General features: G+C 33.9%; 1 protein-coding gene across 8 annotated transcripts in view; it reads left to right on the top strand.

Annotated features, from left to right (window-relative positions):
• The window catches only part of Col24a1 (collagen type XXIV alpha 1 chain), a 304,025-nt gene that overhangs the window by 227,106 nt on the left and 60,045 nt on the right, over positions 1-16,874 (top strand). For all 8 annotated transcript variants that reach the window (XM_019209372.2, XM_019209374.2, XM_019209375.2 and 5 more), the window contains 2 exons: positions 4,135-4,188; positions 5,451-5,558. In XM_019209372.2, the coding sequence (XP_019064917.1) occupies positions 4,135-4,188; positions 5,451-5,558 (162 nt within the window). The remainder of the gene's footprint in view (positions 1-4,134; positions 4,189-5,450; positions 5,559-16,874) is intronic.

The following is a 16,874-nucleotide window of genomic DNA, read 5'->3' as shown; positions in this document are numbered from 1 at the left end:
CTTCCCATTTAAATGTCAGTAATCTTATTAAAACCTTATGCATTGTTGCAGATTATTCACACCAGAGAAACTATTCAGTATTTACACATGTGTGTTGAGAGCTCCACCCTGAATGGGAGGAGACCTCACCTCCCAAAGTGTAAACTTTTTTTTTTTTTTTTGAGACAGGGTCTCACTACGTAGTTGAGGCTGACCTGGAACTCACTATGTAACCCAGGCTGGTCTTGAACTCACAGTGATCCTCCTGCCTCAGCCTCCCAAGTGCTGGGATTACAGGCGTGCACTACCACACCTGGCTAAAGAGTAACCTTTTAATGCTATTAGGCATTAGTATTAAGGGTAGGATTTCAATATGTGGATTTGGGGAGCATACAGACCTTTAGTCCATAACAGTAACCGTGATGTACACTTTAGTGAGATGGATAGACAGACAGACAGAGAGAGAGATAATTTTTTTCCATTGTAAGACTATCATTTTTCTAGCTGTCCTCCTTTCTCATAGTTATGGTGACAATAATTATGTCTTTCTTGAATTGAACATCTAAGATCATCAGAGACCATGGTCTTGTTTCTAAACATAATATTAGTGTTTAATACATAGATGTTACCATAATTACTCTACTCACATTACTAAACTACACCTTTAAATATTTCTCATATTCATAATTTTTCTTTAGTGGTGTTCTATGAGTTGCTTCCTAATGCCTCATGCAAGTCTATGTAACATTCTTGTTTTTAGGAAAACTAGATGGGTCCACAGATGATTTCTGGGCACAATATTTAACTCTTCTGAAATAATCCCCAACATGAGGACCACCTCAATGTTTAATTGATTTGTTGTGATATGTGAATCTTTTTTATTTTCCATTTTAATATTTGGAAAAAAAATGCATACATGTGACATATACTAAACACATAGTTTTGTATTCTTTATAATGGCACTTAACATCTGTCCTCAGTGTCCATCTTGCCTGGGGTAGAAACCTAACAGGTGGAAATCTAATCAGTTGACATCCTTTAGGTCCATCTACTCAAATATGCTATATTTGATTGAGGATGTTCCTCATTTACTTTCTTCACAAGTGCGCTGTAACATTCAGTTTGCTATAGTGGGGACACAGAATTAGAGATGACTTTAATCTTCAGTCACCATCCATTCACACTGACATCCACTGAAATGTACACCATCTCTTTTGGCCCTTAATAACCATCATCGCATTGTGTTGGCATCTGTCCTGGCCTTTTTTGGCAGAAATTGTTTGGCCCACACTTGTATTCACAGTTATTTTCTCATCTCGGTTTAGAGCAAGGCCTCCACAGATAGGACTCTTGGGGCCCTGTTCTTCTATATGTGGCATCATGGAAACAGCATTTTGTTGCTCCTCACGTTATGTTGGGTACTTGGGGAACTCAGAGAGACATTCCACTGTCCTAAGCATATCAGGCAGAAATTTCTGCTGTATACTTTATGTGGACTTCTCAGAGAAGACATTAATCTCTCTAGGCATTTTCCTGTGCCCAGATCTCCAAACTTATATGATAGTATTACTGTTTCTACCCACCCCATGGTTTGGGAGCAAGGTATAGAGCAAAGGACACTTCTCAGGGTTCTTTCAGGACCCAAGTCTTCCTTCTCTTCTGCTTCTCCTCTTCCTTCCTTAACTTGAATATTTTTATATCCGCCTCATAGAGAAAGAGCTCTTGTTACATTATAATTCTTCTGAGTCTTTTCTTTATGGCATGCATTTTATCATTTCCGTCCTTTATAACCCTATTTTTATTTACACAGAAAAATAGATTTTTAACATTTAAGAGTCATGTTTTTGTATTTTAAAAGAATGACTTTGAAACTGAAGATATATTTTTCTCAAATTATTAATCCCACCATGAATTTTATTGGACCATTTTGAAATTCATGAGCCAAGGAAAAGTCTGTTTTGAAAATCAGAATCTAGGGCAGATCTATCTGTTTGCATAAAAAGAAATACTGTGAACACTCCAGTAACATATTTGAGGGTTATCGGCATTAGTATTATTCAAGAGGAATGAATTTAGAACTGTTTTTCAATAGTCGGTCTTTATTTGCTTATTTCTTTCTAAAAATATATTTTACTATAAGTATCATATGTGTCAGAAATTATATATACCTCAATTAAACCCAGGTCACCAACAATCCCATTGCATAGTATGCTGAGCTTTAGACAAACTTTGTATTAGTGACTTTTAAGGCAAATTTTTTAAAAATAGTTTTCAAAGATTGAGTAGAATACTTGATCCATCTATTTCCCCATTATCAAACTCTTTAAAAGTAGAATTTATATCTCTTGCAGAAAATGCTTTTTCTCCCTATGAGTGTATATATATATATATATATACACTATATCTTCTAAAAAGCTTAAACTTATTTTCAGAAGGTGTAATATCTAAAATTGTTCCTTTCTTTGAATGTTGCTAAGTTAAATTTTGAGCAGTTTGTCTTTATATTTATGACATCCCAGGTAGAATTATCATGTTTATGACTACTGTTAAAGATTTCTGAGAAATGTGTCTAGTAACGACAATATTATTATTTTTTATTTGTGTACCAGGTCACTCTTTTCCATATTTCTCTTCTTAAAAAAAATTAGGATAACATCAGAAAAATGGCATGATTTATAAGGGCAAAGTTCCTAACTATCCTGGCAGACCAGTTGCTGCTAAAACAATTATGACTTAAAACATCACACACTTGAAAAAACAAACAGTTCCTTGGGAAATAAATAGCTCTTCCTTGCTTTGCAAATATGTTTTTCACACTTCCAGAGAAGCACATCTTATGCCCTCAGTTCATGATTCTTTCTATGTATTAAGAACCTTGTAAGCAGGAACTCTGCCTTCAGATTCCTAACAAATACCAGAATACATGATATTCAATAAATATTTACTGAAATTAGCTATTTTCAAAAGGAGGCAAAGTCCATTTCACTTCAGAAAGAATGGCTATTGTCAAAATATCAACCAAAAACAAATGTTGTCAGGGCTGTGGGGGAAAAGGAACCTTTCTTCACTGTTGATGAGAGTGTAGATTGTGGAAATCAGTGTAGAGATTCCCCCGAAAACTAAAGCCAGAGGTTCCATTTGACTCAGGGTTCATTCCCCTTCTTGGTATCTTCCTGAAAGAATTAAAAGCATCATACAACAGCATTATATGCATACCCATGTTTATAGCAGCACAATTTATAATAGCTGAATCTTGTAAACTGCCCAAATATCCATCAATGGATGAATGGATAAAGATGTGAGGTATATTTTTATTAAATATTCTATTTATTAAATTATATTATATATAAATAATATTATATATTTATTGAATAGTATAGTTTAGTGCAATGGAGCACTACTCTGCATAAAGAAGAATAAACTTCAGCCATTTCTAGGTAAGTATCCTTGAGACTATATTCTTAAGTGAAATCAATCAGACACATATGTTTAAATCTTGCATTTTTTTCTCTGGTGTGAGAAACTAAAAGGGTAAATAAGGACCAACATGCATAATATATATTGGGATATAGGAAGAAAATTGTTCAAGTGGGAAGGAAAACAAGGGAAGAGGGAGAAGAAAAGGAAGCAAGGGAAAGGAAAAAAATGAATAGAAGGAACATGGAAATAAAGCTTTTGTAAATAAAGAGAGGAAGCTGGGTTGAAGGGAGGGGTGGGGATTGGGGAAAAAAATCAAAATATATTGTGTACGGGTACAAATTCCTTATGATGAATGTAATTATTATAAATATCTAAAATGCACCAATAAAATTAATTTTAAAATAATAAATTATATAATAAATTATATAAAATATATTTTTTAAGATTTTTAAAAGGAGACAATGACTCTGCCTAGAACTGGTCACATTTATTAAATAAGTAGTTCCCTTTTAGAACTGTGATTTAAGGTTTTAAATCATAGAATTTGGAACTAGAAAAAAGTTTGTAAGAGATCTGATCACAATCTCTCATTTTCAGTTGAAGGCATTAGGACTCCTAGGAAAGTTGAGTGACAGTCTCAGTGATACAGAACTAGTGGCAGTACTTCCTGCAGCAGCCAGTTCACAGCATTCTGTTCTGTTACTGTCAACTGACAAGTGTGCTTCCCATTTTTAGGGCACTAAGGGGAAAAAAGGAGCTTCTGGTCTTTCTGGGAAACCTGGCATTCCTGTAAGTAAAAGGCCTCTTTCATCTTTCCTGTTTTTCTAAATAGAATTAACAACTTCAGCAAGCAGAAAAGTGCAGAGCCAATGATGTCATGTTGGATAAATCAGACTGTCTTGGGGCAAAAAATTTAAACCCATGCTGGAACACGGCAGGAACAAAATATGACCACTAACTCAAAACCAAACTTGTGGCTTAAATATAAGTCCTTTCAACTAAAAGATACTGTTTTCCTCTGTTACAGAGCCCTCTCTGTGGATACATGCTTTTCTCTCATGGAGAACCCCTGGAAAGTGGGGAACTTAAAATCATGAATAAATGAATTATTACAAAGGTCAAAGATTTTCAAGCATGATTTAAAAAACATGAGCTGCATTTTAATTGAAGGATTCAGCTTCTCCTCCTAGCAAGCAGAATAGAAAGTCTTTGAACATTTGTTTTTTTTTTAAATCTTATCACAAAGCAAAAATTAATTTTACCTTAGCCTCAGTTTCCTCCTTTAGTCAGGCAGTTATGTATTGACTGGCTTATTAGCAAAGACTTCTGATGTACTCCAACCAATCCCTATATACCTGCTTTCATTAACCTTTGTTGGTTTAAAAAAAAAAAACTACAGAAAATAAAGATAAGTTGTGATCACATTTAGATTAGAGATGCCTGCAGATGGAACCCAGTTGCAGAAAAGCAGAAACAAAATATTCAAAGCTTTCTTTAGGCATGATTCAAAGGCAACAAAAAGAGCCATGATTTGTTTTGGGGGGGAAATAATACAATACAAAACTTTGTAGATGGTAAATGATTGGCATCTGCAGATAAAAAGCATCTTAGCCAGGGATTTAGCTCAGTGGTGTCACCACCTACCTTGCAAGCACAAGGTCCGGAGTTCAATCCCCAGTACCAAAAAAAAAAGGCAGGGACATCCTAAACTGATAAGTGCATATACTTGATCTTTCCTTGATGGCTCGATAAAGCACAAGTTGGCAAGATGAGAAATACCATAGAATTCCACTAAGGATCAAATGGTTACACTAAGGCTCAATCACAGTAGATTGCTGATTATCCTGGCATTTTTTTAAGGGAACTTTTATACTGCTATTTGTTGCATTCAACTAACACATTATTAAGGAATGTAGGAAATGAAGAAAAAATGGCCTGGGGCAGGGTACAGAAGTGTAAATTTACCTTTCCTTCAAAGAATATGAAGGTATTTCTCACTTAAACATCTGTTCAGCATCTTTGTATAATTCAAGTAATTTTCATTTATTAAGGGACTTCCAGGCCTTCCTGGGCCAAAAGGCAAGCAAGGATACCATGGAGCAGATGGCATTTCAGGAAATCCTGGAAACGTTGGGCTACCGGGAAAACAGGGACTTCCTGTGAGTAGTGTGAATATCTCTTTATTGTTTATTTCTTATGCATCAGTGTCTCCTTGCTGGATCATAGATATTTTGCCTTAGTTTGGCATTGGCCCAAATTAAGCCACTCTTTTCTTTAATAGTTATTTTAGAATTATATTAAGATTTCCAGGGATGTCAATGGGCATATTCTCTTGGACATTTTAGATCTAATTCCACATAGTATTAATACTTTTTGCATATAAAAGCTTTGTTGAAAGAACTGAAAAGAAATTAAATTTTAGCGGCTATATAATCTGACTATACTCTGAGTTCATCAAATATCTTCAGCCATCTTTGGAACATTTAGGTCTTGGCAGTAACTGGATATAGGTTCTGCCAAAAATCATTTTCCCGTTACTTTTATAGCCCCTGTGTTTATAAGAACTGTGAAGGTTTTCTCTGTGTTCATCTAGGGATGGTACAATGATATAGATACACTCTATTTTTTATACAAATTTCTACCTTTTTATTTGATCAGAAATTTAAATTTATTCATCTTCACATAGCCATTTTCCCTCTTTCCTTCTCTAACAGCAACCTAATCCATTTATTTTTGTTATCCAAAATTATATACATATTTTTTAAAAATCAGTAAGATTTTATATGTTTTATGAGTCTGATTATCTATTGATATATTTTTTTTTCTTAAATGATAAATCAATTCTAGTTTTTTATTCAAAGTTAGCCTGATTGTGTACCTAAACTCAAATCCAGATTAATATTCTTTTTTTTCATTGTGATGGGTTATCTCCTCTGTTTAAAAATAACAAATATAAAACTATTAAACTTTGACAACCAATTTAGTTATTTCACAAATAAAAATGTGATCAGATTCTATCTGAAAAGATAAATATTTTTATGGAATCTTGTTTTGTTTTTGTTTCTGTTTTGAGACAGGGTCTCACTATGTAGTTGAGACTGACCTAGACCTCACTATGTAGACCAGGCTGGTCTTGAACTCACAGTGATCCTTCTGCCTCAGCCTCCTGAGTGCTGGGATTACAAGCATACGCCACCATGCCTGGCTATTTTTATGGAATCTTAATATTGTTTCTATTCTTATTGAAAGAAGTATGTCAGCGCATCAGATTAATGCCTAGACAATTTTGATGGCTAGGCTGGAGTTTTTAATTAAAATAGGTATTTTATAAACTTCTGCCACTAGTATATGTATGGTTAAAGAGAACTTTCATTTGATATCTCAGTCCTAAAGGAAGCCCATGATATGGACCCTCATTTTCTTGGCCCTCTCCAGCATAACTTATGACAGTCTTGAAATGAGACTATCAAATTTTTTTTAATACAACAGGAAAACTTATTGACTTGGTCTGGCTTCTCTGTATTTGTAGATTAAATTTTACTTGGAAATGTTAAAGTGAATCTTTTCCTATTTCTTTAAATAAGATTTTAAAAGTTCAAACAAGGAAAACCACATTTGAAAATCTGTTGTATTTCTTGCTGCTAAACATAAGTTTAATCAAGGAGATGGTGTATATACATGGATGTGTAAGGTAGTCTATAAGATTAAAAAGTGGATTAGAAATAGTAATAATAGCTATAGATTTATTATTTTTAGCATTTATTATTTAATTTATAGTAATTAGAAATAATTTGTCATCTTGATAAAATTCAGATAATCATTCCAGAAATGGATAATAAAAATGAGTACCTACAATTTATTTAATCAAAATTTTCATATTTTCACACATTGATTATATGAGATACAGTAACATTAGTGACACAATAAAGACATCATTTATTTTTCACATCAAGTCACATGGTTCATTGAGACAACTTTCAGGCAACATTCACATTATATAGGTACATTAACCCTTTCTCTTCTGCTAAATATTGCTTCATACCCTGTACCAACCATTAAGCCCAGAAGAACTTTGGATAGGAACAAATCCATATATAAAATAAGGGTTTACCCTAAGGGGCCAATTGCAGATACTCCAACTATTTAATCCACCAAGGAACTGCCAGGCTGAGAGCTCACTGATTGCCTCTGCTTTTGGCAGATGGTCAGCAGGGTGGTAGCCAAATGAGCCATGGTGAGGTTTCCTGTCTTGGTACAATGAACAACCACAGTGAATAATATGGAAAACTGTTGACTGACATCTACTAAATGATCCATTTTGTTACCTTTATATTAGGAACCTCCTCTATAAAATAGGCTCTCTGTTAATGTTTATATAAATATATTTATCTTTATATTGATTCCATTTTGAGAGGTTTCTCTAAATCTATTTTCTGCAGACCTGCTATCACTAGTCTTTCATCATTTCCAGTCCTTGACCAGCTGGCCAACCTTTAACCACTACTTTCTCAGTCAGTGTAGATCCATATCTCAAGTCATCTCTCCTTTCAATTATGTATTTTAACTCAAGTTCTACCCATTGGGAAGAGTTACTAGTATCTTTCAGACTCTAAGTCAGCAGCTCTACTTCTGACTAATATTGACAATCGGTGCAGATTCATGCATAAATTAGATCTGTGCTTTTCCTCCTTCATTAATTGGTAAAGGGGAAGGCCGAAGGAGCAGTGTGAAAACAGGAGAAACAAGTACAATGGAAATCACAATTGCCTCCTTACAAATCTTTTCTGTGCTTTCTGGACCTGCTAGAATCCAGTCTCAATATGTAGCACTTTTATTTAAGAGTAACATTCTGGGCTGCATACACATTTTTATGATTCAGTGGGTTAGATGTCACTTAGTAAATATTGGGAAGCTCAGAGCATAAAGCCATTTGATTCCAAGGATCATTCATTCATTCTATTGCTTTCCAACTGTGAAACTGCCATTCTATTGCTTTCCAACTGTGAAACTTGACTGACAGGACATAGCCTATTTCCAAAATTTTATGGCTATAAACTGTGGCTTTCTTTTAGGGAATTACCAAAGAATGTATGCACAGCATCTCTAATATTAGAGCCTTCTGCTATTACTAGATCAGCTCATTCTTAAAGTCAGTGTGGCTCACAGAGCATCCTGAATCTGTTGCAGAATCTTTTCCTGTTTCAGTGCCAACTCAATACTAGTATCATGGAAAAGGACTTGAATAGACATTTCTCCAAATGACCAAATAATCACATGGAAAGACACACAGCATCACTGCCACTAGAAGAATGAAAATCAGAATTATAGTGATTAGCAATTCACACACATTAGGATGCCTTTATCAAAAACATAACAGTGTAAGCAAGCATGCAGAGAATTTAGAATGCTAGTGAATTGCTATTGGAAATGTAAAATAGTGCACCACTGTGAAAATCAGTTTGGTGGATTCTTTAAAAAAATTAAACATAGAATTATATGATTCAACATTTTCATATTGGGTTATATATCTAAAACATTGACATCAGGATCCTGAAAATATTTTTAAATAAATTTCATTGTACATGTTTAAGATGATACACATGATCATATGGGATAAATATAGACAGTAAAAAGTTTACTGTAGAAATGGAGATGCCACATAGTTGCAGAACTAGTGCAAGGCCTTGAGTTCATTCCCCACAAAAAAAGTTACTATGTTGAAGTAAATTTCATATCCATCATAAAATATTTTATACCAACACTCATAACAGCATTATTTGTAATAGGAAAAAAGTAGAAACAACCCAAAATGCCCACCATTGGTTGAATGGAAGAAAATGTGGTATAAACATGCAATAGAATATTATTGACTTAACAGTTTTCATACATGGTACAAAGGGGATAAACATTGAAGACATTATGCTAAGTGAAATAAGCCAGGCACAAAAGGCAAATTTATGATTCCCCTTACATGAGGTACTTACATGAGCAAGTTCATTATCATAGAAGTAATAGGAAGAAAAGGTCTAAAAGTGTAGGGGAAGTGGAAAGGGTGGGGGAAGGATAAGAAGAGAAAAGAAAAAATAAGAGAAAATGAAAAAAACAGTCTTTGTAAATAGGGAAGGGTGGAGAGGGTGAAGGGAAGGCAGGGGTATGGGGAAAAAGTCAAAACCAAGATACTGACATAAAGGTGCAAAATCTCAATGATTAATGTAACTATTGTGTGCCTAAAATTTATGAATGAAAAAAAGTAATAAAAAGAAACAATTCAAAAAAAGAAGAAGAAAGTAAAAATGAGTTTTCAGGAAATGAAGGGAGAGTTATTGACTAATAGGCACAGAGTTTCAGTTTGGGAAGATAAATAGTTCAGGAGATGGAAAATGACAATGGGTGTACAATATGCCTCTGAACTGGATAAGAGTGATTAATGTAAGCTGTACTACTGAAATATACACCTAAACATGACTAAAATAGTAAATTTTATATTACATATATTTTAGCTCAGTTTTAAAAAACAACAGACTACATAATAAATGATTGTAGCAGCACACCAAAATACAGAATAAGTTGACTTCCCTAAAAGCAACCTGGATACCCATTCTCAGATGATTGCATAAATGTATTTATATATAAGGAATGCTACTTGGCTATAAAAGATGACATATTTGAGACATGTGTAGGAAAATGAATGCACCTGGAAAATACAATGTTGAGTGAAATAAACCAGACACACAAACTTAAACACTGCATATCTCTCTTTTGAGTGATGCAAAGTACAAAGAAATGATAAAAGATAGATAGAAAGGGGAACGGGGACAGATTTCATTTTATAGGGAAATGGTCCAAGGGAAGAAGAAGTGAGGGGTAAAGTAGGGAAAGGGAAATGAGAGGACTAAAGCTATGCATGTACATGAACCTAATAATGCTAATTAATGTAAACACTGCATGCAATAACATGAGCTAAGACAAATAATATTAACAAGTATGAAAAAGAGGATGGGGAATCCAAGGAGGAGGAGGGAGGGAAAAGGAAAGGGATTTTTAAAAAACTAAGCTGTAATATGTATATGCAACCACTCCCCAAGATGGTTATAAACTGCATGAATTGTAAACATGTGCTAGTAATTTTTTTTTAATTTTTAAAGAAGTACTGGCTAGTTATAGAACTTCATTTCTCCATACCTATTTAGAATTCCTTCTGTTGAATTCCTCTAGAAGTAAATGAAAGCAAAAAATTTTTTTGAATTGTCATTGGGTTTGCCTTGAAACTATACATTAATTTGGAGACATTCATATCTTCTTATGTAGTTATCTAATATGAGTATGAAATATCTATTCCTGTCACTTTTCATGGCTTTATGATAGAATTTCTTCATGACAGTAATGGTAAAACTTCATACTAAAATGCTTAGTATGTACAGAGACTTCTAAATATTCTAGTGTATTAACTCATTTAATCTTTACAACTTTGTGAGAGTTACAATTACAGTTCTCTTTCTATATATAATAAAGCAGACACTGAGAGATTAATTTCCAATCACAAAGCTACAAACACAGTCTAATTCCATATTCTTTGCTCTTTTCAATCTGTAGTAATGCTCCTCAATAAAACCCTTATGTATTCTTATTTTTGTTGTTTTCTAGGTTTTTTCTTTAAATGTGTTATGATTTGGATAATCTGATATAGCTGAATTTTTTATTTTTAATAATTTACTGTTGTGATTCTATTGGGTTTTTAGGTAGACAATATCATCTTCAAATCTGGCAGATTTATCTTTTCCTTATATTCATTTTTTTTCTTTCCATGTAAGTTGTAAGGGACTTTCAATACTACATTTTAAAATATCAGCAAATAATAGAAATTCTTCTGTTTCAGATTTTAAGGAGAATGAATCTAAAACTCCATTAACATATTACCCATGTTAATTATATATTTCCCCTCTCCTACACTATCGTTTAGGGTTTGGGGCTTGGGGGTTTGATTTTTCCGATTGTTTTTGTTTATTTGTTTTGGTTTATTTTCTTCCCCTTTCTGAATTCCATCAGATGGTTCAATTCTCTCCTGAAGATTTAAAAGTTATCTATTATCCTGCCTGCCTCACAAGCACAAGGACCCGAGTTTGACCCCAGCACCAAAAAATAATAGTAATTTAAAATAAATAAATAAGTTACCTATTTTTGTTGTTCCTGTAGCAGTTGTACTAAACTTAAGAATCAAATATATATTTACTTATATCACTAACTATATCATCCCTATAATAAAACAAGCACTGATGTGTAACCTCAGCAGACCCCTCCTTTTAATAAACCTCTCCTCTCCAACATTTTCTCATAGTCTATAATTTTCACTGTTAATTTCTATACATTTACTTTATCTTTTTATTTCTTCCATATTTATTACTATTTTTGAGTAGTAAATTTAATTCAGCTATCATTTGCTCACCATTATTTTACATTTATTAGTACATATTTGTAGTACATAATTACATTCACAGTAGGTAATTGGTACATGTACATAACACATTTCAATTTCCTTCTTTTTTCCCCTTCGTTCATCCCCTTTTATTTTTCTAGCATCATATTCATTTATTTATAAGGTCTTATAAAGTTTACTATCATACATACAGATAGAAAACCAGACTTATAGGCCAGAGAATATATAAAACATGTAGACAATTGTACTAAGTCAAGGTATACTTTTTGACTCATTGTCTATGTTGGATTACCATATCTTTTCTAACTTTCTCTTTTTTCCTATTATGTTTTTTTATTTCATATTTGGTATATATTGAGTTTTTCATATAAGAGAAATTTGCAATATTTAAGATTGTGTCTGATTACTTCACTTAACATTATGGTCTCAAAGTGCATCTATTTTCCTACAAATGACTCAAGTTTATCCTTCTTTATGGCAGAGTAGAGTATCCTGAATAAAAAGAGAAAGTAAATGAGTACTTCCTCCAAGAAGTATGACCAACATAGATGATTGTAGGACAGACCTTCTCAAGCCATATATGCCTACAGATGTCTTTATTGCCCTTCACATTTATGAAACACCAAACATTATACTGAAGATTCAAGCCAATTCAAGGAGGCTCCAGTTAGAGTAATAACAAGAAATAAATGACATTCAAATCATCATAGAAGAAATAAAACTATATTTACTTTTGCATAACACAACTGTATATGTAGGAAATCCAGAATAACCTGAGTTTAGCAAATTTGCAGGATGGAAGACATTATGTATAAAAACAAAGAGTACAATCACATGTTGCTTGACAAGGATACATTCTGAGAAAAATGCTATAGATAATTTCATTGTCGTGCAAATGTGGTGTATAAACCTAATAAAATGAAGGTATAACCACTATACTTTGCTCCATGGAGATCATCAATAATTTGATTAGCAAGGTGCATAAATGATTAGCATTTAAGAATGAATGATGAGGACATCAAAATATTCACACTACTCAATGAAGAAGTTTAGTTCTGAGTCATAAAGTAGAATGAGATCTAGAGAATATACTTAAGGTAGAAAATTATTTTTAAGTGAGAAGAATCCAACCATATTTAAACACTCATCAGCAGGACCTGGTGGATATGGAAAAAATGAAGATGTCTCTTCAAGAAAGGAAAAGCCCAAGTGTAAATTAGGTAATGAAATGTACATATTTGAGCTCCATTTTCTAAATTACTACACTTTCAATTGTGAGTTTTATTTTTAGAAAATAGATTCTGGACCACAAGTCCCTTTATAATATGACTAGACAGAAAATTCATTGAGCTTTATGATGACAAAAAAGCTAATATGAATTACAGTAATGTAAATATTGCTATAATGTTCCTACCATGGCCACAGTTTAACAGCATCTGGTGGTGCCACTAGTAAGTGATTAGCTATCAGATCATAAGTCATGGTCTACTACATTTTAACATTTCACAAAATAAGTTAGAAAAATTTTATACACATACTTAGTATATTAGGATGTCATCATGTTAAAGTGTTTTGTATCTATAAAAAAATAACATGTTTAATATTGGTATAAAATTAGAGTTATAATGCTTTATAAAGAATTTGTCCAAGAAAATGTTATTTTGGCTGTTTAGGGAAAGTAATTTCTAAGAAGATGATTTCTTAAACCAACTATGGTAACAGAAAAACTACTTAAGATAAAATAACTATCTCCACATACTAGCAAGTTTTCTGGAATATTTTTAATAAAGGATAAGGACATCTTTCTATTGGTCTTTTTTTTTTTTAATGGCACCATGGTGTTTCCTGGCTTACCTTTAAAGACAGCTGGATTTATCCACTGAGAAAAATATTTATTCTGGGATTTGTAGCATTATGCAACTGCCTTATTTTCCTAAACAATGTTCTTTCTTTTTTCTCTTTTTAAAATGTGGCCAAGGAATTAAAGAATTCCTGGCATATTCACTCTGCTGTTTCAAATGTTTTTTCAAGATCATGTGACTGTAACTGATGAACAGTACTGGGGATGCTCAAATTGCCTTTCTGAATTTCCTTCTGTACAAATGAGTGTCTGAGGCCAGTCGACTTAGCACATCTGTAGTAAATGAGTCTACCATATTGTTTTCATTGAGTTGGACTTCTGGACAAACTCAGTACTTCAATCATTTAAGAAAAAAAGGAAAACAACTTTTCCTTGAAAAAATCATAAATCCATTTGTCACCAAAGCTAAGACTTACCAGTCTTTTTTTTTTTTTCTTAATCACTGCAAATAATAAAACTCGTTGTTGGAAAGGAAGAAATGAAATAAAACTAACAACTTGATTTAGGACAAATCTAGGCCTTTTAATATTGATTGCAGTTTGGTAGGTTAATATAGGCTTAAATGTTGTCTAATATGAAATTCTCATCTTAAAGGAACACTGAAAATCTTGAGCTTTCCATATCCAGAATTTGCCTAATACTGTATAAGGAGGAAAAATAAAAAAAAAAATAATAATAACTGCCCACTTGAATCCAAGCATGGAGCAGCAGGACCACCATGAAAGCCTCCATTAGGAAAACCAGCAGTCCTGGCACCCATTTAGGCTGTGTGTTTTGTAATCCGTGAGCTAGTTACTCAGTAAATTTCTGTTTCAGAAAATATATATTTCTCAGTATTTTGAAAAAATATACCTGCACTGACCAAACCTCCATTTAACAAATCCTGTCAACCCTTGATTCCTAAAAGACTGATTATCCAATTGTGACTCATTCTGATTCTTACTTTCTCCCTCTTTCTCCTTGCTTCTTGTTTTGGCCCATTTTCTGCTCATTAGGAACCCTTCCAGAATGATAAAAATCAATCTATTTAGCTGCTTATTAGCAACAAAATGAAAGACTGGCAAAAGGATATAACTTTACTAGTTCAGTCTAGTAGCTCCCAATCAGATAAAGGCCATATTCTTTATAGAATGGTGTTGCCTCATGATCTATATTTTCAGCCTCATGTGTTACCTTGCTCTTCATGTGTGCTATGCATTTCAGTCATAACAACAGCTAATAATGATTGAATGCCTACTACAATGTGTGTTAGGCACTATTCCAGATGAAGATTGTGTATTTTTTTAATGCTCACAAAATCCTCATGAAATAGAAAAAAATTATTATCTCCACTTCATAGAAAGGAAGCCAAGACTCAGGAAAACTGCGTAATTTGCCCAAGGTCACACAGAGAACACATAATGGAGCAGGTTTCAAAACCAGACAATCTAGTTTCAGAGCCCATTGTCTTAAGTACTGTGCCATATATTAAGTATGCATAGTTACTTAGACATTCCTTCCAAATTGTTTATTTCCCTCAATTTATAATCTTAATACATGTAATTTACTCCCTCTGCTTAGCTCTTCCATCTTTCCCTCTATCTTTAAAGTAAGAATTTCTTAGTCTTTCAATATTTAATCAAAACGAGATCTCCTTCATGAATTTTTCTGAATAAGAGTTAAACAGATCTGCTCTGAACTTCTGTATGCTCAAGGCACTTTCTTCACTAAAGTATGAATAATATAGTCTCCAATCTACCTTTTCTGAAAGTGTTACAGTTGGATTAAAAAAAATATGCCCCAAGGTCCTCATTTTCTCATATGTGGGGCTTTGGGGAGATGACTGACTCATGGGGTGATATAACCAACCTGGTGCTTATGAGGTGGAAGAGGCAGGTAGATCACTGGCATAACCTGGAAGAATGTATCTCCCTTCTTGGCTCCTCGCTTTTCTCTCTGCTTCCTGGAAGCCATAATGTGAACAGATTGAGTCTGCTGTGTCCCTCGGCCATTCCATTCTGCCTTGGAGCCAAAATAAATTGCAAGTGTTAGCAGTGTGTTTCAGCAATAAGAAACTAAGACAATTTTTTTTTTTTTGAGACAGGGTCTCACTATGTAGTTGAGACCTGGAACTATGTAGCCCAGGCTGGTCTTGAACTCAGTGATCCTCCTGTCTCAGCCTCCCGAGTGCTGTGATTATAGGCATGTTCCACCACACCTGGCCTACTAAGACAAATTTTGATAACAGAGAGGTGGAGTCATCTCCATGACTAACTGTCCATGTGGTTCAAAAATCTTTGGAACTAGTTTGCAGGAGACTGGAAAGATTTGGAGGTGCTGGCTGGAGAAGCCCCAGAATACTGTAAATTGAGCTTGATAGGAGGTTCTAATCAGAGCTCAAAGAACAAAATGCTATTTAAAATGCAAATGGTAAAAGAACCAAAGGTATAGGGACAGTGAGAAGGATAGGGAAAGGGGAATAAGGGAAAAGGAAAAAAATATGAGAAAATGTAAAAATGGAATTAAAGTGTTTGAAGGTGGGGAGGGGAGAAAGGGGTGAAGGGAGGGTGGGGACAAGAGGAAAAAATGAGAACCAAGACCTGGCATGTAAAGGTACAAGATCCCAGTCATGAATGTAACTGTACTGTCTACCTAGAATGTACCAATAACTTCAATTTAAAATTAAAAATAAAATAAAATGCAAATGGTAAAGCTGAAGCTCAGGAGGTTTCATTTGGGAACAAGGACCTTACTGGTGGTTGGATCCAAGACCATATGTGTTATGCTGTGGCCGAAAATTTCTCCTCATTTTGCTCATGTCCTGAAATTTTATAGGTGACAGAGATAAAGGGCAGCAGACTAATTTATCTGGCAAAGGAAATTTCAAGGCAGCCCAGTGTTGAGACTGTTGACATGGGTACTGCCAGCAGCTTTTAGTTGTATCTACCATGAAAAGCAGGACCAAAAAGAGCTGAATAATTTCAAAACTTTTGCTGGTTGCCAAAGAAAGGAACCTCCTGTAATGTAGGAGGCCTGTAAAATTATGACCTCTAAAATTTTTGGTTCCAGATAGCTTGGTTGCTAAAAAGACTAGCATTAAAAAGAAGCCAAACAGGGTTGGGGATTTAGCTCAGTGGTTCCACCACCTGCCTTGCAAGAGCAAGGACCCAAGTTCAATCCCCAGTACAAAAAAAAAAAAAA

The sequence above is a fragment of the Fukomys damarensis genome, unplaced genomic scaffold (genome assembly GCF_012274545.1).
Source record: "Fukomys damarensis isolate Sample0158 unplaced genomic scaffold, DMR_v1.0_HiC HiC_scaffold_33, whole genome shotgun sequence".
NCBI classification, from domain to species: Eukaryota; Metazoa; Chordata; class Mammalia; order Rodentia; family Bathyergidae; genus Fukomys; species Fukomys damarensis.
Note: the sequence above shows the minus strand (reverse complement) of the source record. Positions and strands in the feature narration are given on the sequence as shown.